At 40.3% G+C, this 23,406-nt stretch overlaps 1 protein-coding gene across 8 annotated transcripts in view; it reads right to left on the bottom strand.

The window, feature by feature from the left end:
* The window catches only part of fat1a (FAT atypical cadherin 1a), a 74,019-nt gene that overhangs the window by 28,282 nt on the left and 22,331 nt on the right, over positions 1–23,406 (bottom strand). For 6 of the 8 annotated variants that reach the window (XR_007881792.1, XM_051386695.1, XM_051386700.1 and 3 more), the window contains exons 4-8: positions 15,229–15,290; positions 9,477–9,806; positions 8,219–8,435; positions 7,108–7,176; positions 6,378–6,517 (exon numbers count right to left, since the gene is read on the bottom strand). Coding sequence is in view for 7 of the 8 variants with exons in the window: in XM_051386695.1 (XP_051242655.1) it covers positions 6,378–6,517; positions 7,108–7,176; positions 8,219–8,435; positions 9,477–9,806; positions 15,229–15,290 (818 nt within the window). In the remaining variant the exon portion in view is untranslated. The remainder of the gene's footprint in view (positions 1–6,377; positions 6,518–7,107; positions 7,177–8,218; positions 8,436–9,476; positions 9,807–15,228; positions 15,291–23,406) is intronic. The other 2 variants (XM_051386697.1, XM_051386698.1) reach the window with 1 other exon arrangement.

Below are 23,406 nucleotides of genomic sequence, written 5' to 3'. Positions count from 1 at the left end.
CAACCTAGGTTAGGTTTCTGTCAGGGTTGGGTTCATAAGACACACACAAACACACACATACACTATACACTTTTAAAATTCTTCTCCCACGCTCTTTAGTAATAAGCAGCCTTGTGTAGATGTAGACCAGATCGATACATATGATGGCAAAAGCAATATTTTAACTGAATGGCCACTTGACGCAGCTAACAGTGAAAACAAGAAATCAATTCTGTATAACCACAATGCATCTAAATGAACTCTGGGCTACATACAGGAGTGGGTGATTAAAAGTGTGTGATAAACCATATGACAGAGAGCTGTCAACTGTGGAAAGAGAGAAGGCCTGTCCAGGGATATTAACAACAAATAACTCGTCTAAAAGTAATATAACTTTTAGGATGGTTTAGTGTGTAAATAATGTATTCACAAACAACTTGTTCAGACTCCATTAAACCATGAAACAAATATCTACACATATGTGCTTCATTCTTTTGGATGGCAAAAAGTGCAGTCACTGTGGGTTTTTTTTTCGCCCTGCACACAACAAAGAGAACATCCCCAAACTGTAAAATTCCACAGGGAGCATGTTTTATCAACACCAGCCACTCGTCTACTGGACTTCCGACAGAGGATTATGGAGAGCTGCTGGAATGCCATCTCTGCTTCCCAGACCAGCGAGGGGCTTCTACCGTTGCCAAACATGGGGAACAAAGGGATCAGCCCAGATTAGACACCTGCATACCAAACACAAGGGGGTGATGTCCCGTAAGGAAACAGACGAAGCCGAGCTGTTTGGTGCAGGAACAGTGAAGAGGACTATGGTCACAAAAGCTCTGACCAGTTGACAGCTCACTAGCAAACCAGGATTTGTCAGATCTCTGGTCAACACAACTGCCCACTGTTGTTTTTTGTCATAACACTGTTTGTTGAGCACTATGAGCCTATATCAGAGACAAATATAGACTAAACCTGACAGCACTGATAACATTTACAATCTGCTGTGTGCTGTGATGTTGGCAATGCTGCTGAGGTTCACAGATGTCATCTTGCAGGGGGAGCGTTGGGCTGCATGCTGTCTGTCAGTGCTGTAAGCTGGCTCTTTGCCACAAGTCACCTGTGTCACACCACTAATCAGGACGTGTAATGTTGAATAAATACACTTTTCTAATCAGACTTTAATCCCGAAAAGGAGCATGAAATTGTCTCTCTAGTGCATGCAGCACCCATAGCAAGCTGACAATCTATCTCATTCCAAGCATGTCTTCTCATGTCATGCCAGACATCATATAGCACCAGATCCCTGATGTCTCACAATCTATCTTTTACACACACAGATGCATATGCATGCACCCACACACACACGCTCATAAAATGCGCGCTTCCACACATACATTCACACAAAGAGGCTATCTAATGTGTCTCAATCTGGCCAACGTCAGATAACATGTCTTGTGAATAGTGAGTAGGGTGGTGAGAGCAGATAGTGCTGTCAAGAAGCAGAAAGGAATGGAACCTGGTCAGTAGTATCCACATCTATCCACAATGTACTATTTTATATGGTTTAGAAAGCACACAAAAGGCTATTCAGACCCCCATCCCCCATATACACACAATCTTGCCTTTCCCTTTTCAAGGCAACCCTACAACACTTCAAAGAAACTTTGCCCCCAAACATCACAAAACAGCATGATACAGCCTGACTGCAGCAGAAATGTTGGTGTAGAGGAAAACTCTGTAGTCTTTGTATATGGTTTCCTCTGGGAATGCTGGAGAGGAACAAGATTGGGACTGAGACACAGACGTGACAGATGGAGATACTAAAGAAAAAAGTGCTGTGAGGGTGAGATGAGAGTAAGGAAGAGAAGTGACAGTGAAAAACAAAATCTGAGGGAAATGGTCAAATTTAGAAAACACAGGTTGTGGGTGGGAATGAAAGAAACACACAAACAAAAGATGTGGCTGAGAATACTATGCAAAAAAAAAGAGTCAATAGATTACAGATACAATAGTCAGTTTTAAAACTCAAGGCAAGAAAACATACAAGTATGAGTGAATAAGGTGAACCTTTGAGTGAGACATAAAGAGAGTCTTTGTAATGTGGACTGAGATAACATGAGAAACAGGAGACCAGGAACAGATTGTGAGCAGAACAGCTTGAGGTACTTCTGAACGGCCAAGGGAGGATGTCATATAGCTGTGTAGATGGGGGAAGGGAGGCTGGGCTGCATGCCGAGGCTGCCTTGTTGGCGCAGCTCCTGGCTATGATGTGCCCAAGCTAGAATGCAGCACCCCTTGTCTACATCAGCTGATCCTTCAGAGACGCCTTCATGGAACTACAACGGTCTAATGGAAAGCATACAACAGAAAGGCTGACTGTTTCCCATAGACCTCCCACAGACCAAGAGCTTCACACTCATTTTACTACTGGGGTCAAGGTTGAATTTAAAATGATTTAAAATTTTCAGCTCATCGTTTGTCCCTGTCAATTGGAAATAAAATTCAAAAACAAAAGTGTGCTTAAGAAACCACAAAGAAAAAAGAACCTTTAGAATAACCAAAAACCTTTTGCGTTGTATCAAGAACAGGACACGGGGAGCTTACATTGTGCTCATTGTCCTCCTGTGCAATGCGTAGGAGAGGAAGCCCCCCTGCCAGGTGGCAGGTTTTGGGCAAAGGCAGGGCACTGGCACCGGGCACTCGAACATGTTCCCAAAACAGGATTAACACAGCCCACTACCCACAGAGATCCAGTGCTCTTGTTTGCACTTTATTCTACCCAAATAGAATAATCATCATCTTTGCATGCATGCCTGGCCAATAAACGTGGAGCTTTTTGAAAAACGCAAAGGAAGAAAATCAGAAACAAAGACAAAGAAGGCTAGAGAGAGAGAGAGAGAGAGAGAGAGAGAGAGAGAGAGAGAGAGAGAGAGAACAAAAAGGAAAAAAAAACATTCCAAGGAGAGAAAATAGGCCAGCCCGTCTGGCAGTCCCGCTTCCACATGACTTTGATTTGAGGAATAGATAAGTCCAACTTTGAGCTTTCACGAGGTGCGCTGTGTGTGTGTGTGATCGGGTAGATCTAATTTGCCGTGAAATTCTCTATGATTTTTCTTAAAGGTAAACAACATACTGTCCCCAAAGAAAACAAATTCATACCTGATAACAAACAATTACCGACTTTTTTGCATATGATTTCCTTTCGAAATAATCTCTTATGGATTAATTTTATGTTGCAAGCACAGAGCCTGGTTCATCTTAATACAGTACAATTGGGTTGATTAACTAAGGGGTTAATATAACTTGCCAGCCATGAAAAAGTAATGAGTAAACCTACCTCAAGAAGTAAATTACTACTATTCAGTGTGGTTTGACGCAGCCTTAGGCTTATTGGTTAATCACTGTTACAAGAAGACATACGCTTCCCAGCAAGAGGTGCATTTACAGTGTCTGCTCACAGAGTAAATACTGTCACTGCTGAACATTGTTATCGGATAAACAAGTTAGTAGCCAAAACACTCAGATGGCTTTCCTGAGACATGAATCACTCAGTATGCTGTATGCTGACATTTAAAGCAATCCCAAAAATATGTGCAAGTCAACCCACTGGTACTATATGTGATGATACATGTACACATATGCAGATAATATGAAGGCTGCATACTACACTAAAGACACAACACTTTTTTGTGGAAAATAATCGATGTATTTATTACTAGTATACCAAATCTGTGTAATAGCCACTGTCTCTGTGATTACTGGATGCCACTTTCAGTCACCTATTTGGCTCTCAGAATATCCTAGGCAGCTGGCCTAAATCACATAGTGTGGTTTGTGGGGCACATAAATTCAGTAAATCGGTTCCTTCTACAGAAAACAGCTGACCTACAGTGGTCAGCTGGGTATAAAGGGCTGAATCTTACCACACTCGTACTTAAGCAAGAAAGCCTATCAGTCACAGCTCTAATAATATGTGCAAAAATATGCACATTCAAAATCTGCAGACAGTGAGAACGAGTGCACTGTTGCAGGCAATAAACTTCATCTGATATCCTGTAACAAGTGATTATTCTTTCACCCATTTCTTGTGTGAAACTGATGGTTCAATTGAGCTGTGATGGCTTTCACAGATAGAATTCATAAAGCTGATGATGAAGCAGTACTTACAGTAAAACTTGCAATCACACTATCGGATCACACCAGGAAAATGTGAGGTTAGTGTGTAAAGTATGATGCACTGTAAGTTTATCCTCATTTACTACCAAAGTTACCAAAATCAGTAACATTATACTGACTGACCAACTCCACTCCAAACTGTGCTCAATAATTGAAAATAAATATGCGTACATGTTTTGTGTAAATAAAATTTCATGACGTCACCATTCCATTTGTGACCATTTAATTTCTTTTCTGTCGAGTACAAGTCCATTAAGTGACCCTACATTTTTATATGACCTCTGAATTAAACAATTCCCCGTAATGTAAAAGGGTTGCTGGTACAGCAGGTCCCACTGAGAATCAAGGCCCACTGAGAATTAGACTTTTTGAATAGGTTAACCTTTGAATGTGATTAATTTGACTTAAAATGTCACTGCATGCAGTATTGCTGAGAGGCTTTTAAATAAGTGTCTGTTGCCAGGGCTTTTAAAAAAAAAAGTGCTTTATGGGGAGAGAAAATCATGGCTGAGAAAATAGGCACTCTGTGACTGTTTTTAAGGTTCTGCACTAAACTAAAGGACGTGCTGCTTCCTCGGATGAGCTGCAAAATGCCAGTGAAGGCGGCGCTTCATCCGAGGCTCAGTGGAGCACAGCAGCCAGATGATGAAAGGCTTTATTCATACGGAGTGACAACAAATAGATTCCTTTTCAGCTACAGTTCTCTGAAGCTCCCCTTTGAGGACAAAGGACAAAACATTTTGAATGCCACTATCCCATATGACCCAAACTATCATGTAAAAACGTTCAAAATCTCATGGACAAGGCATGACCATCTGAACAAAAACTAAAGACAACTTGCATGTTTAAAAGCTTTTATCAAGGCTTTGGTATTAGCTAGGGAGCAAGATACATGCAAGAAGTAGGAATAAATCAGCATATTAATATATTAAAATGGAAGTATGCGACTGCTTTGGAAGCTTTAGTTTTATGTTTCATCAAAATGGCTCACATAGGGTCATATGGTTTACAGTATCCAATACATTTTTTTTTCTATTCTGCGTAAAAGCATCTTTTCAGTAGATTTTGCCGTTTGGAGACTGTGCTTGTATATGTATGAGTGTAATATCTTTGGTTATTTAGATTTCATTCAGAAAAGACTGAGGCAATCTGTTCCTCTCAGAGAAAATAAGAGAAGGTTCACAGGTTCAGAGAGACACAGCGGAGGGGAGGAGTGGAGGAGGCTCAAGAATGTATACTTTAAAAAAAAACATCATCCCAGTAGCCTTGCATCATGAATGAGACAATGGAAGATTCCTAGAGTTCAACACTGAGATGGCAGAGAGGGAACAATGACTACCCACATTATGGTTTGAAAAAGTCTTCATTACGTCTACCGTAGAATATTTTTCTCTCTTTTTATTCAAACAGGACTAATCATTCAATTGAAGTCAACTGAGGCTTGATTTAAAGGAATAGTTTAATATTTGGGGGGAACACACTTACTTACTTTCTTAGATTAGTTACATGAGAAGATTGATATCTTTCTGAACAGTAAATAGGAATCTACTGCCATGGTTAGTTTACAGTAGCTTAGCATAAAGACTACAAACATTGGGAAACAGCTACCCTGGCTCTGTCGGGAGCTAGAAAAACATCCTACCAGAACCAGGCAACCAGCAAAGACCCCAGGAAGTAACTGCGCCAAGCTTTAGAGACGCCGGTTGGTTTGTTACCTTCGGTTAGAGATAGGCTTCCTCCTGTCAGTCTTTATGCTAAGCTAAAATAACCAACTGCAACGTTTTTTGTTAAGATTTGTGTCCCTATCTGTTCAGCTGATAAGTGTAAATGCTAAAGTAAATCTAGTGTTAAAACACAATTCAATGACATCCCACAGGCAGCACCAGATAATATAAGAAAGAACATCTCGTAATACAACACCGCCTTTCCATATCATACCCCATATTTTTTGTATCATCTCTTTTTTCAGGGCAGCATTATACAGTTAGAAGTCAGGTCATGTAGAGACGTAATGAGACTCATAGCTATAAACTGTCATTTAATCGGGCCAGTTGAGAGCAATGATAGCATCACAACATAAACATAACACAACAAACAGGATAGTTTGGCCACTGCTTCACTCATTACCCGTCCCTTACCTCCCACTATTTCTCACATGAGACAAACAGAACCATGACAACTACCTCATCAGCTTGCAACCGTTTCATTAGTGTTTCAATTACCTGGGTGCTGACAGTTCGTGTCCCATCTGTGGCTTCCACCGTCAGGTTGTAATTTGATTTCTGCTCTGCGTCCAGGGGCCGCGCTACAATCAAGGTTCCACTGGCCTTGCCCACGTCAAAGCGGCTGTCATAATTGCCACCTGTGGAACAATTTTTTTGAGCAAACAACAAGGAAGGACAAAAGATTAGCGACAAATCATCGCTCAGTTGTCTGTATGGTTACACAAACATTAAGTGTGGGCGATGAGATGGACATACAAACATCAATTTTCTGCTTTCTTGACATCGAAGATAATAATTAATAGATACACTAATGCTGATGCCATTAACTATCAGTATAGATTTGTTGTTCATCTAAACATTAAACACATTATAGCTATTTCATGCAATTAACTCTTAAACACACAGTATAGGTACATAAATGCAAAGTGATGAATGTAAACAACACATCCTTTTAGCACCCTTTTATATACTGAACAAAAGGATGCTAAAATCTCAAGGATAAACCATAGAACAGTGGATATAAAATGGAGCTCTAATTCACACAGGAGAGGGGGGTTTCCTGGCTCTCTTGAGAATCTTAATCAGGTCACAGGTTTAAGGGGAAAAAATGTGGCACAACATCAATCCAGTGGCACAATACAATTCAACCACAGCCAACAGGCAGCACCAACACACAGTGTAGGATGATCTCTTAATACACAGCCTATTAGGAGATCCCAGCAGCTACCTTCTGCTGTACAGTTGTGGTCACAAGCCATCTGAAGGATGTAAAACATCTCAGAATCCTCTATGCCGTCTTGCAAAAATCCAACCAAACAGAACATTCCAGAGAACAGAGGAAAGCAGTAGCAGAGCACAGAAAGAGAGAAGAGAGAAGAAAAGAGACGTGTCAGTCAGACATTGATTAGAGGGAGGACAGGCTGGGAGGAAGGGAGAGGAGGCGAGCATATCTGAAAGCAGTCAATTTAAGTCTTCTCATGCATAGAGTGCCTATCATACATAGAAAAACACATTAAAGAAACTACAAATTAAGTTTAAACACTTCAAAACAGAGTTGCCAATTCAAATTGTAAGGAAATACAGTATATGGCATCTCAGTTGGCTCACACGGGAAAGCTAAGAAAAGTATCAATATTTATTATTTGTGATCTATTAAGTCGTGATCCAGTTCTGATATCTAAACACTTCTAGGCAGAGAGTAGTAATATGGAAACAGTTAAATAAAAAATGGTTTTAAGTTTTTAAACTGGATTTGTCACAGTTTACCTTTTTGTTCTTCATCATAATTGAATTCATTAAGAGCCTTGTTTAATAAATGAAATGGATATTTTTCATTACAGAATACAGAATAGTCCTTGCTTTAGCTAAGGCTAGCCGTGGCTATCTTCCCTGCTAGTTTACACCTGATCTCCGGGTCTGTCTGTCTCACTGTGACAATTTCATTTGCTGTTTTCACAAAAATCCTGCATTTCTTTGCCATCATTTAGTAAAATAAATGCCAAAAGTCAGTTGTGACCCAATATGCAGTTACTCCATTTTGGCTATGTAAAGCAGCTAACATGGCCCCCAGAAAATTTAAGAAGACCAGCTGGAAATGATCAAATCTGACATATGACAAACAACTTAATGTCTTAATATACCAAACAACATTATTACCTTCTACATGATTGTTTTTTTAAGTATATTTCCATAATTCCCAGCCATATAACACACAAACACTACGTTAGTCCTAAAATGTAAGAGGTTTTCTACCTACGAAGCATTTCTGTGACACAATGCATTTCTACAGTATGCATGCACACACACAACAGCAGAGGCGTTTGTGAAGGAGGCCATACCTGTGATTTCAAACCACACAGGAACATCAGAGGATTCTGTGGCGACGACGCCCACCATGTGGGCCACAGGGTCGCTTTCCATTACAGAAAAGGTGAAGGGGGACTCCTCAAAAAGCAGGGGAGCCGCATCGGCTGGCAGTTCCGGTTTGGGAATCCACTCAATATGCAGGCGACAAGTGGAGGACTTCTGAGGACGTCCATTGTCGACTGCTTTAATCTGAGAGAGAGGCAGAGAATGAGGGACTATGTTACACACTGTTATGCATTTTGTTGCAAATGAGTTTCTGCACAGCTCTCTGGTGGATCTTCTGCCTGAAACTCTTCCTCATTTAATATACACAAAAGTTTGGTTATGTAGTTTATTAGTTAACACTGTTAAGAGATAAAAATATGCCACAAAACCATATAAACTTTTCTACACAGCGTCTACATACTTTAAGTAGAACCACATATTTATGGCACAAATCAACAGAATGGGTTGTGTTTCAATCGTAAAAGCTTTTCATGGCAAGAGAACCTCGTATTCTGAATAACAAAACACCTTTTGTGTGGTATTCTTTTGTGATTCAACCTATTGTAGGGCCTTCAATTATTGTAAACTGTGGTGAGCAGTGTCTTCTTACGGCAGGAAACACAACTTTGGATGTGTGGGGACATAAAATGGGAAAGGGTGAAAATCTGTTTGAACAGAAAAATATGAGTGTTAAGTATCACCACAGCGGTTTTCACAGCCAACTCTGATGACTAAACCAGAGGTAAATTCTTGCTGTTTGTCTCACAGGTCGAAATTCATTTTCACAAATTTATTTCCCAGGAATTATGAGATACTTTTCAAAAAACAGCTGCCATGATGAGTAGAAACTAATTCTGTTCTGCACTGTAACAGCCAAAAAGAAGTGTTACAGCAATGATTGACAAATGTAGGATCATGGTAATAAAGCAAACATACTGTACATCCTTGTAACAATTAAGTCCTAATTGGATTTTTTTTGTGGGCTGGTGTTTGGAACGTGCTCCTTAAAATTTGAAGTAGATGCATCCAAGTGGACTAATTAGCTTTTGGTCCCTTTTAAAGAGACTTTTTTTTTTTTTACTGCACTTTTGAACACAAAAACGGAAAGGAGGAGGGGATGTCAGAGAAACAAAGTGGGTTAGAATACAACAGTAAAACAATAAACGAGCATCTGTAAAAAATGTACTGTTCACTGAGGGACTTTCAGGGTGAGAACAGGATGTTGCCCTGATATTAGATACTCACTGTAAGAATGTCATATTCTCCAGCAGAAGAGAACTTCTTGGAAGAAACCAGGCCAGTCTTGGGCTCAATAAAGAACTTTCCGTTTTCATCTCCCTCCTCGATGCTGTAAGAGATCTCGGCGTTAGGTCCCTCATCGCGGTCTGAGGCAATGACCCGATACACCGGGTCTCTCTTCGTGGCCCTCTCCTTCTCCGGCCTCTCCCGCTCCGGGAGCTTGATCTTGTAGATCTTCTCCAGAAACAGTGGCCTGTTGTCATTCTCGTCAAGGACTCGGACGATGACACGGACAGTGGTGGATTTGGCAGGAACGCCGTGGTCAGTGACTGTGATCTGAGTAGAAAGAAGAGGAAACTTCATACCAAGAACGTACATAGACTCAAAGGGTCGAGGCTGAACACAAGAAAGCAAAGATCATCTGATGCACTTAACTTTATAACTCACATTCACTATCTCTTATCTCTAAAGACTCGAATCCCTTTCATAGTTACAATGTAAATGGTATTTGTAAATATTAAGACAGCTGTGTTAGAAATTCATCATTAGAATGTCTAAAACTGATCACAGATCAGATGAAAAAGGGAAGTGTGCTTTTTGCCTTCATCATGCTTCCATTCCCCTTCTTTCTCTGCAACTTAACTAGCAGCCAAAATTAAAGGCAATTCCCTTAGAGATTTGCTGTCAAATACACATCAGTAACAGGCTGTTGTCTTTATTTTTTAACCCAATAATCGTATCTCTACTGTATAATAAACAAATCCAGTCAAGCAATTGGTCAAAAGTACTCCGTAGGGCATGTTTCTCTACTGATAAGAAGTCTCTTGATGTTGTAAAATAGGGACTTTTTCTGAACTATAAATACAAATCTCTGAGTCTTGTAAGGCAAAATTTTCCATCAGAAAAAAATACAAAATAGAGAGAGAAAGGGCACAACTTTAAAAGCAGCAATTGCGGTTCCCTTGGATGTGTGATTGTTCAGTGGTCAAACCACTCTTGTCCGGTCAGGTTTAAGGAGAAGCAGGATGGGCTTTCAAACTCTTTCCGAGTTCCTATTTTAGCCTAAAAGTAAGGCTTGAATAATATCATTTTTTAAATAAAGGTCACTGTCACAAGCACCAAAATCTCATGATTTGGAGGCGTTTTCGGTGGCAGTGTACCTTTAAGTACCATCTTACACAAAATTAAATAAGATAATAAACAATTTGATTTGGCAGGAGATCCATTTTCTTAATTCTAAATTCTAATCTGGAATAACATTTAATATGGTTGACTGTGATCATCAAAACAGTAGCGTGTATGGCTGATACAGGAAGAAACCTCCAGAGCTAATTATTTTTAATGAGCCGCATCTCTTCATTCTCATAGCACCAGCTGTACTGACTCTTAACTTGCAAACAAAGATTTTGCACTGCTAATAAACATTAAGACCCACCGCCGTCCGCTGAAGGCCGGGTTTTTTTTTTTTATAACCCCAGAAGTACTTGGTATAAAGGACAGTGTCGCACGACTGAATCATTAATGGAGTATTAATTTGAGTCATGACATCAAGTGTTACTGGTCGCTTGCTAACGCTTTGTAATTTGTGCCACGGTTTAACATCTGATGTATCTTCAGGCGTTTTGAGCACACAGTTTGAGGAGTTTAATCAAAAGCAAAGAGCCACCGGCTGACCCAAACAAACACAATTTTCATCTAGTCTTTGAAAGATGTGCTCAGGGGCTGTGCATCTGAGCTGACGGAGATGTGAGCATTTCTAGCTTCATGCTGCAAAACGCTGTAGAAGGGCTGAACAAATGTCACTGTCATTTAAAACCATATGCTAAGTGCCTCACTAAAAACAGTCAGGAGTCCAGGGCAAGGCACACACCATTTGGTACCATAGTTTCAATTACTGAAGTAATGTGTTTTTGTTTTTCTCGCAGTGTCTGCAGCTGTCCGTGCTTTTCACATGAGCAGAATTAATTAAATGGGATGACAAGAAACCTGAGTGTGAATGTCTCTCTCAGGGAGGATATGGTGGTGCCCATTCTGTGCTGTATAATGAACATTTCCATTATGATCACAAGCTTTTTGGCCTTGTATATGTAGGTATAGTGCCTGATAACCCTGATAATATAAAATACCTTGAGGGACTCTGTTTATGAAATAAAATGTCCCAGCACGGTAACTGCTATGTGTGGAACTGTGTGCATGCACACAATCCATCACCACGTACCTCTCTATGGAACATTTTCATCAAAAGCCTTTTGTTTGATAATTAGGCAAAGCACACAAAAGACTTAGAAGTTACACCAGAGGGAGTATGTCTCATTGCATCAGTATAGCACTGCTGTGGAGTGAAGGGAACTGAGCCAACCCTTTCTGTTCTGATTACCTATTGCAAAACTTTTAGCTTTATATGACCGACCATATGTAAGTAATGCTGTTTTAATGTATCCAATGTTCATTAAAATAACCAGGGGATCAGAACTGTGCAGGATTTTGTAAGTTAGTTATTATAAAAATGTATATTGTGCTTGGCTATAATATTGGGGAGACGTAACTGGAGCCTAACGTTCCACAGCAGTTGTTTACATGGTGTCCTGTTTAAATATAGCAACTCATAATAACTTTATTATCAATCATGCATTGCAAAAGACATACTAATGCTTGCTGTAATAACTGTTGAATTAAATAGAGGGAAAAAAAACAATATCTCAATCTTACAAGATTTCTACTCTCACAGTGTTTCCACTGCAGGAACGTTCCCAGGGGAACAAGAACCTTTTTTAGTAACTCATGCTGGTGAAGAGTTTAATTAAAAGCTTTTTGACCACAGGAAACAAACAATTTGGTTTCTACTCCAGGAGTAGTACTTCTCAATGGAACGGGAATCTAGAGCTTAAGTGAAGTCCAGGGTTGCCACACCTTCTTAAACATCAAATTCAAGGACTTTTCAAGGACCCTATTTCCTCAAATTCAAGGACCCAACACAGCGTTTTTTGAGACACGGATCAGAGTTAATTACTGTTACAACAGAGAGAATCTTCATAATGAGAAGCTTGAATGTGTCCACATTTCTACTAACACGGAACGTAGTCTATTTATCATGTTGAGTAAAAAAAATCAAAAGAACTTGCACAAACTAAACAATGTCAAGCTCGTTCAATGACGCATGTCTATATATGTCTATTTTCTACATCTTTCAAGGTCTTGATGTTTTCTCTTAAATTCACAAATTTCCTTTCAGGGACCTTTTTCTAAAGAACCATGGTTCACAGTGCCTGGAACTATCTTGTCAAGCAGATCTAGACATTAGCTTTGAAAACATAATCAAAAACTTACTCTGTTGACACTGTTTTTGTGTCATAGCTGTCACTTAATATAGTGTGGTCACTTGTTACGTGAGTTGATAAATCTATCAATAAAGAGCGAAAAGAATTTTGATAAGCGGCCATCAGAAACAAAAATACAAAATATTCATTGTTTTTAGCTTCTCATATGTGACAATCTGCTGAATTTGAAGCTTTTTTTATTTTATTCTTATACAATAAATGATTATTCAGGAAAAACAGACTTAGTAGGATCTAATATCCTAGTCAAATAGGCCAGACTAACAACCTGTCCGGGGTGTACCCTGCAGCTTGCCAACTGCATGCTGGGATAGGCTCCAGACAACAGATGTGAACAGCCCATTCACCTCTGCTTTTCCATTATAATGTTCTCTCTGCAGTCCCAGTCTTGAATCCTAAGCATGTCCTGGCATGTCCCACTTTAGCTATTTACCCACCCCCCTCCTTCCTGTGACAGAGGCCTCTCATCCTGCCGCTAGAGCCCACACTCAGACCATCAGGGTCAGCTTTGCCTTTTTCTCAAATTCCCCCACTGCCTTTCTGCCTCTAACTCGCTCTCTCTCTTTCACACACAGGCACACGACTACCGCCTACCAACCCCCATCCATCTCATCATAAAAAGCTGAAGGCCCCCCCTGTGCTCCCTCCACCTCCTTTTGGCATTTGGCGCAAACAATGCTGACACAGCCCCCACCCTAATTGCTCCACATGTTCCACATGGCCCCACATGTTTCGTTTCTTCTCCTACAACAACTTCAACACTAGCTGGGACTTCACTTTGATTTGCTCTGCCAGCACCTAGTTCACACACAAAGGCATGTGTGCACACATGTATTCTTCTGAGTCATGATAAACCCTCGATTTGCTGCCCTAAGGATACACGGAGGTGTGTGTGTGTGTGTGTGTGTGTGTGTTCATGTGGGTGTGGGTGTGGGTAGGGTAAATTGTAGGGTTTAAGGGTCTGTGCTGCCCCACAAATGTTTAGCCCAATAAAGAGCTTCCTGCTGCATTCCCAGTGACCAACACGCACAAACTTCTTAAGTTGCTATGGTTACACAGCTCTTCCCAGACTGTGTTCCCTTTCTACCTATTTAGGTCAAAGGGTACTTGCTTTAAATTATCCCTCTAACTCATATTTAAATTAAACAGGAATGTGCAAGAGAAACTTTTAATTGGTTATTTTTCAGAAAAATGTTGGTTCATTGTGCATTGGTTTTAACCGTATATTGTTATCCTTGCAAGTTTTAGTAATAATCATTACAATGAAAAGCAAGAATATTAGCATGACGAGAATAGGCGTGTTGAATTTGGCGCAACATTAAAGTGTACCAGAGTTTGAGCTGAGTGTCTAATGTGGTTATTAAATGTCTGTCTGGAGGCATTTTGTCAAATTAAACAAATGAACAACATTCATGAACTCAGGGAATTTGCTTTTTTTCCCTTTTTTTTTTTTTAGACACTAACACTTTGAATTAGACACCAGTTCCAACCTGGTAATTCAACAGCTTTCAACCACATGTTTGAAGTAGCAATTCAACGTCTATAGCAAACCACTAGGTGGAGGAGCTTTGGGGTTGCATAGGAACCTTTTTTCTGACCTTGATACCCAATATTCTTAAAATTCAACAAATCCAAGGTCTAACAACTTTGTTATTCAATGTCATTCATCAGATTAATGTTCCTTTAAAGGAATACAGTTTTCCTTTATTCCACACTTTCATCACTATCATTTACTCTCGGTCGTGTAATGCAATTAGTGCAGTGAAATGTACAATCAGTGTATGAAATACAACACCGCTCTGGCTCCAGATGCACCAGCATTAACTGTCACCCAGTGATCACTGAATTGTGCAACTTCTAACAATAATTAAAAGGCGTCCAATCTGCTCCCTGTCAGCACCGGAAACACAATTACAACAGCTATTATCAACCTTGGTTGTGTGGCGAGAAACAGGGAGGGAAGCATCACAGGAGAACAGAGCCCAGCTCAATTAAAACCCACAAGTTTAGACATTGGCCTATTGGTCTGACAACAGTTTCCTGTCCCAGCTTGCTCCATCCAGGAGACAGAACATTGGGAAAGAACAAAGGAACAGTCACCAGGATCTCCCACACACCTCCCACCTCCCCCTACCCTATCTGGAAATCAGCACAAGGAGAAATTATTCCAAAAGGACTCCTCTTGCATATACAAGAAGAAAGAAGACTTGATTTGTTGACAACATGTGGCATTCAGCCAAAGCTGGCTGGAAATGCCAAAACTCAAACAATTTTTTTTTTTACTGGGGCACTGAACATGTTGACCTTGAAAGTTTCTGATTATCATGTTACTAATTAATTTCCCCATAAATAAGAGAGGCTGACAATGGCCCGTCTCCAGCTTTTACTTTAGAGTTGAAAATTTGCCAAAATAAAGTGCTTACCTCAAGAATGTGCTCGTCTTGTTGCTCCCTGTCCAGTTTTCTTGAGGTAGTTGTAACCAGACCTGTTACAGAGAATCAATGATAATGTTAATTATACAGACATAGAATTTATTATATAAAACAACAACCATATGAATCAACATCATCATGTTATTAGAATACAGCAACCATTAAATTATAATTAATATTACTAAAAATGGGCCATGCTGATATTAAATTGGCTGGTGACATAACCTGAACCCTGCTGTTTATCTCATCAGTCTCGCATGAGTTAAGAGTTTGTATCTGGAGGAGTGTTCTCCCTGTAAGTCTTTCCTGTTTTTGGTAAAAAAAAACCAGTTGCAAGACAGCCCACCACTGCCTTACATATGGGAAATATCACAAAGGTCTGCAAATAGTGCCCAAACTATAGCATAGCCCTGACACCCTGCTTTTACTTTCCACAAGCTGAATAAATAGACAGCCAGTCAGACATTGCCCGCAGTCTCGAGCACTTTTTGAAACAGAGAAAAGGAAACTTCAGAGCCCCTGCTGTTAGTTGAAGTGTTTCAAGGGTCTTTTTGAGCTCTATCGTTCATTTTACGTGTGAACATTGATGCCGTGTGACATCAATCACACAGAGGGGACTTTGGCTTTGACAAAAAGTAAAAATAAAACAAGCTGATTTCTTGAGTTCCTGTCTAATCAAATTTTGAATAAAATTCACAAACAAGAGAAGAAAAAAGAAAAGGGGGGGGGATCTTGCTACATGGCCATGTTATAAGCAGCGTTCTGTTCTCACTACCAATGTAATTGCAACTTAGCAGAGACACTGAGTGTAGAGTAGACATGCCAACTTAAACCGCACCAGAGCTGTCTGCTTGCCACACAGTGCCTGATTAGCATAAAGCGAAGGATTTCCGAAACCCAAACCCATCAATGGCACATATGCCTGCAACGAGAATAGCAGGCCACAACTTACAGGTCCTGAAATAGCCCTCCCTCAGCACTGCAATTGAGGCATATGAGTGAGGCAGTTTTGCTCCCCCTTTTCATCCTCATCCTTCATAGGCTTTATTTAATCTTCACAGTGAGCTGCAAAGATATAGGTCTACTGATATAAAAAAATAAAGAACACCAAACATTTCCTGTAAGTGAAGCCTATTCTTATTTAATTGCTACGTAATGCTCTGATTACATAACAGGGCTACATGTTTATGGGCAACACATTTAATTTAATTTGACATTAACATAAAATAGCAACCACTGCAGGTGCAAATATGAAATAAAAATCTCAATTAACACAAAGAAAAACTGGCCTCTACTCCGCGTTCTCAACACTGTTCCATACACCCCCTCGTTGAGTGAAAAGAGGTGTTTTGTAATTGACGGCACAAATTAAGTTTAGTACATTTATACGACCTGCAGGGATTACTCCATGCAGTGTTGCATGATGTCTGCAAGAAAGTTTGCAGAGGATCAGCATGGGTTACATGAGCTAGCGAGCAGTAGATTTTTACCATCAAAGCTAACAGTTCTGCTGTGCCACTTCAAAACAGACGCTGACTAATTATTCATGTGCTTTAGCAAGGCTGGAGCTGATGGATGATAATGTTTTTAAGCTCCCCTGTGTGCTGTGTTAGGTAACTCCTTTCTCTGTACATGTACTACAGAGCAGAATACAGATGACAGTATTAACCAAACTGAGAATTCCTCTGCAAATAACCCGCCTAATCAAAGCTTGACTGAGCTCAACAGATACAGTGTATGTAATAAAAACAGTATACTCTCAGTGCAGATGCAACAAACGTAACATTAGTGAAATCAATGTAATCGCAAAATGACTGGCCTTTATACAAAGCCTACACTGGAGAACAGAAATTTGGTTTTCGTTCTGTCATACAAGTCCCATTTTGCATACTTAACTTGATGCGCAGCACAATGGAAGATGAGTTAATGACACATGCTAGCATATTACTAGACGCCTTTTGTTCATGGCTACACAAGGCTTGTTCAAAAATGGTGTATAGTTTGGTTCAGGAGTAATCTCCCTCTCTCATTCTCCACTTGACACACAAATTAGCACTGCTACCTCCAGCTGGAAACAGGAATAGAACATTTGTTTTAAAAATGAGCTGTAGGAAGTCAATTAAGAAAGCAAAATTAAAAAGGAAGTAAAAAGTTATTTGGTCCTCTTTTGGTTACTTTGGTACTTGCTGAAGTAAAAATAGTCACAGCTAACCTCAGTTAGTGAGCATGCTCAGATTTCATGTAGTATACCCTGCTGAAATTTCGTTGTCCAGAGATGCAATACAATTGGCAAGGTGTCATAAATATCAAGCGTGTTTGATAAATACAGGACTCCTTCCAGATATTGTTGTGCCTCTGGCAACAGCTGGGTGGCCCCTCACAGCAGGACAGCAACCATTCTTTTCTTCCAGACTGTGTATTCTTAATAAACACCTCAAATGCAACAGACGATCCCACCATATAGCGAGCATCTGCTTTTAATCATACAATCTGTCCAAGGTCTCTCTTTTCAATCGCAAAGAGTGCTTTCCACAGGTGTACTGGGTTGTTTAAGGATGAAACTAATGATTATTTTCTAGGGATGTCCTGATCAAGTTGTCTTAACCCCCAATCCGATCCGAGTCAATACTGCCGATACTGACTCACGATCTGATATTTTACATATCGGATCATACTTTTTAGATAATACAGTGCACACTACAAGTTATTAAAATCAATCCGATGCATATGCCTGACAACTAAATAGCTGTGCATTGCATTAAGAAACAAAATACCTGCATTGAAGCTGTTCTGTAATGCTCTGTTTAATTTATCTTTTTACACAATAAGTATAAAATAACAAACCCTCTGTAATCATTTTGCCCTGTCGCTGTCTGTAGGTAGTTTTTCTCTCTTGGTGTTTCGGTCCAGCGTTATTAACAATAATCAATTACTCTTTTTGGCTTTTTATTCAAGGGGCTTTTGTTGCACTTGCAGTGGCGTGTTGAGTCAGATCTCCACCGCTCTCTCCTCCGAGCAGGCAGCTCTGCCCGTGGTGAAACTCTGCCGCGGGCGGGGCTGCCTCTGCTCTCTCACACAGAGTTGAGCAGAGTGGGAAAAAAAGTAAAACGGTAAGTAAAACCATGACAGTAAAAACAATAGATCGGGTCAATAAAGCACAGTATAGCCATTACCCACCAGTTTGAAAATGCCTTGATTGAATCAGGACATCCCTATTATATTCATTATCAATTAATCTTACAATTAAGTTCTCAATTAACAGAGAAATTGTTTGGTCCCTAAAATGTGTAAAATAGTTAAAAATGTTCATCAATCTCTGCCTGAAATCCAATGTGATGTATTCAAGTGTCAAAAGTCCTAAAAAAACCCAAAGATTCAGATTCAGTTCCCTTTCACATTAGACAAAGAAAAGCAGCTAATGTTCAAACTGGAGAAGCTGGACGTGGGTAGGTAGGATAGCTCAAGATGGACAGGAAAGGGGGAGAGAGAGAGAGAGAGAGTGGGTGACACGCAGCAAAGGACCAAAGGTTGGACTTGAACCCATGGTCGCTGCAGAAAGGACTCAGCCTTGGTACATACTCTACCAGGTGACCTACCAGGGAACCCTGAACTAGGTATTGTTTTGCATTTTCCTCCAGTAATTAAGTAGTTGTTGATTATGTTTCTGTTGATAAACTGATCAACAGTAACAATAATTCACTAACTGTTTACAGTTTCTGACAATAGTCAGCTGAGCGGTTTTGGGGCACGGCCTCTTGGTGAAATGGTTTTAACCACAAGCTAAATTTTACTGCTCTCTCGCATTTTTAAAGTTGAGGTATTTAAAAATTTGGATAGAGCATGAAACCAGCATCCACATCAAGATGTAGAGATGTCTGGGAGGAGAATCAAACATCGGAAATTCAAAAAATATGTTGCATCTACTGTGGATGAGTGAAGCTATTTTGATGCACGTTGTGTTGTGGCTTAAACTACTTTTGTTTGCTGCTGTTCCATTTTTGTCTGACATGCTGCCAGATCTCTGACCACGGGACTTGCCGCCCACTCTAATATCCAAGCACTGATATCACTTTCAAAAAATAATTCACAACAACTCGTGTCAAATAAAATTAAACTCATCTCAGAAGTTTGTTCCCTTGTGAAAAGACTACACGCTCACCAGGAAGGTCCTTTTATGTGAGTCTGTGCTGGCACTAGTGCTTCAGCCAATAAAGGTACATACCTCTCCATCGCTACCTAAACGTTAAGGAACTGTAAAATGATTGGTTGGTAAGCCAGAGCTCACCAGAGAAGTCTGCACTTCCAACCCACAGCCTTTGTCATAACACACACACACACACACACACACACATACACACACAAAAGCCATCCTCAGGCGTGGGCTGAGCTGGGCCGACAGTAATTATAGCCATGCTGTTTTGAGAGGGAGAGAAAAACAACAGCAGAGCAGCAGTGGCACTCTCAACCATGTCCTTGAGCACCACAACCGCTGCTCCAAAATGGAGGCCTGGAGGGAGTTAAGGAGTCCAGGACATTGTTGGGCTGGTTCATACCCGGGCATTGCTGCTGTGATTAGCAGTCTTGAGAGTGACACACATATTTATGTGACACACATTTAGCTGTAACTCCAGACAAGCGGGAATGTGTTGGGTGTTTGCAGCGGCTGGACTTGTAGTGCAGTTTTTAAAGTCCTGGAGATGTTTAGTTTTGTTGTTGATGAACTGACACGAAGCCAGGAAGATTCATTATTTAAACCCCGGTTATTTCTCTCTTGTGTGAGGAAAATAATGAACATGGACTGCAACATTTCTTATCCCGAAACCCAATGTTCAATCCCAGACAAGTATATCAATATTCTCAACTTCATTATAAGTTAAGTGTCTGCCACTTGAGTCTAAAACAACAGAGTGAAATCTATCTTTCCACTGCTCATGATGCCATCTATACTCTCATTGAAAATTGTGAGGCAGCAAAATCCTAAGGACTGTGTGAGTTTAAGAAGCGATTTGTACATCAAAGTAGGTGCTGTTTGTCGCTTTCTTCATACTCAAGTCTCAGAAATGCTGCTGAACAAGAGCTACTGACGGTTCACTTTTAATGAGAGAGAAAGCATTGCTTGGGATGCCATTTAAAAGGCAGTGAAGGCCAACTAAAGTCCTGTTCTGATGTCCAGAAACACACGGAATTGACCAATGCAACAAAGAGAGGTCATATAAGCTAATGCAAACACATTTATACACGCATATGGTCTTTGTGAAAATGAGTAAAAGGCATTTAGCGGGGGGGGGCACTGTTTACATTAGGATTGAGATATCTCAGCACCTCACAGCTGCAAGGATTATTAGTAATCTGAAAAGACAACCACGTCATGGAAGGTTGGGGCTATAGGGGATTCAGGTTCCCAGGCCCTTGTGAAAGTGAATGTTATGGAGAGTTGTGTAAATGAATGGGACGCTTGGAAGCAGTGGAGCAGCTGAGGTACTTTAGTGCTTACTGGTAGGTTTGACCTCTGTCAGCTCTGATATGGTCACAGAAAATCTGGGAGGTGGTTAAGACCAAGCATTGAAATTCTTAAATTTTGAGATCGCAGGCATATTTTTTGGTGTGGACAGGATTTTCCCTTCTCTATCTCATTGACCTTGGTATAAGAATAAATCTGCAAGGTCAATTAGACTGTTGACCACGTGTATATCAAATGCTCAACTTTGAGTAAAAAACTGTAAAATTCGAATTACAAAGTTCTGGAAAGCTGATAAATGATCCAAATGTAATCGTTAGCAAGGAACTGTAGATCTCCCATGGACGGAGACATCCATGCACAATTTCTAATTGTGTTATGAAGTTCTTTAGAATTTTCTTTTTGACAGTTTTGGTGGGTATCTGCGTTCATACATGTGACAAAATCAATTTATCTAAAATTGTAACAAATGGATTAGCTTGCTTAGTCAAGTAAATCTATGCAAATAGATTCAATTTTTTCAATTTGGGTTAAACGTTGGTCGGCTTTGACCCACTAATGTGAGCTGTTGAGCAAGAAAAAGGCATTTTGATGTGCACCAACAAGTGACATGGTCCATTTAACAGAGGTGTCTCAGAGCACTTCCACATTAACCCTAAAACAGAAACACTTCAAGTGATACAACATTCAGACATAGAACACTATACATTGTAATTTGACTGTCGTAATGTCAGCAACAGTGTTTAACCAGCTGAGCTCTCTGACATGAAATCATGTAAGCTTTGGTTTACCTCACTTGACCTCATTGTAACAGTGACAGTGGGGCAGCGCATCTCTGTTCTGACAGATTTGTCAATATACTGTCTTGACCACAGCCTCAATAAACAAGCCCAGGCTTGTCATTGTCAAATAAAAATACTGTCTTCCAATCAAATGTCTAGCAAACCAACCAATCGAAAGTCTAATTAAAAAGGTGGCACTTGATCTGTGTTGATGGCACAAATGGTTACTTTATTTTACACAAAAAGAACACGTTTGTTTTTTTTAATGAGGTTGGTCACTCTGCACATAATGGTTGGGCATTTGCACATTAATTTGTCAAGTTTGACTTTGCACAGAATAAATCAGTTCTCCTGGGGTGTTTTTGTGCATTTTCATTGAATCTTGACTGATTTCAGAGACCCACGATGCCAAAATGTGGCAGTGTTTGGCACTCTGTGAAAAAAAAGAATGAATGGCACATTTTTTTAAAGATAGCATGACACAAAAGTCCCAGATGGGATTTTTTTTCAAAGATACTAGGGTTAAAATGAATCTTGGCCAACTAAGCCACCATGACCACTCTTTGAAGTTTAAAAGGAAAATCAGCAATTGTACAATTTCCACATTTTCTTCTCACAATCTCCTTTGAGAGCTGTGACAATGGTTTGGCCTTCAAATCACCGGAAACATCAGGAAGTTGTTGGAAGTATCCATTTCCTATCTCACTTCCCCTGATAGTGGTTTGGACTTTGGTAAACCACGGATAACACCAGTGTGTGTGTGTGCTTTCTCCCTAAAACAGAGAGGGTGTCACGGAGTTTGTATGAGCGCCACGAAAAGTGGATGAATCGCAGCTGCAGTCCCAGTGGCTGTTTTCCCTTACCTTTTCATTCAGCCCTGGGGATGACAAATGCACATAAAACCTGTCGAAAGGTATCCAAGCTTGCCAAAGCACTACCTACGGCATTCCTTTTCAATTGATGACAATGAGCCGCAGGCTGCTGGCAGAGAAAAAGGATGGGCCAAAATTGTTTAATACGACGGTAAGAATTCGCCTGGGTGTATCTTTCTTCATTTGGGTTTAACCACTGGAATGAAAGCTGCCATTATAGGGCCAACACAATCAGGTATAGACAGCCATAACCTATTAAAGGCATGCTCTTGTCGGCTATAACTACACCATTGTCTGGTGACGAATACAGATAGGCGCCATCATTATAGGGTGGAGGTTTCAACAGGCTTTAGGTGCTCTTACTACGAATCTCAAATGTCAGGTCACCATAGATAGAGTAATGATAATATGGTCTAAAAAGTCAATGGACAACACTAGGACAATTAGTGAAGCTTTAGAAAGTGCTAACACATAGAAAGGTAGAACAGGTACAATAGGAAGCAGAGTAATGAGCATTCGCCAAGATAAGATCATTATCGTTGTGACCTTTGCTCCAGCTCTCTCTCCTTAAGATATGAATCGCTTCCTGTGTGTGTGTGTGTTCTGACTACATGTTCTGCTTGGTTGCCCTTTCCTTATACATCCATGTTCTTGGCATAAGAGCTCTGCTCAAAGTCCAAAAAGTCATAGCGCAGCAACAGCATTTCAGGGAAGAGAGAGAGAGTGATTCACCAGGTAATGAACACTGCTCACTCTCCCACAGAAAAGGTGGGCAACTCGTGTCAACAACCTCAAATGAACTAGCTCAGAGATCTGACAACTCCTTTGCAAAGAGAAAATAAAACTAGACAGCTTGTGGGCTGGCTGTCTCAAGTACTGCATGTGTGGATAAACCATCCTTATTCTAAATCTACACCCAAGTGATAAATAAACTTCGATTACTCCACAATGCAACCAAGTGACATTTTACAGAGAGTACATACAATTATGTATCTCTGTCTCACACAGCCCATATCCTGTTGTGATCTGTTGACAACAACCCTATGAGTCTTTATCC

Source organism: Dicentrarchus labrax, unplaced genomic scaffold, assembly GCF_905237075.1.
Source record: "Dicentrarchus labrax unplaced genomic scaffold, dlabrax2021, whole genome shotgun sequence".
Classification (NCBI taxonomy): Eukaryota; Metazoa; Chordata; class Actinopteri; family Moronidae; genus Dicentrarchus; species Dicentrarchus labrax.
This window is presented reverse-complemented; position numbering and strand designations above follow the sequence as displayed.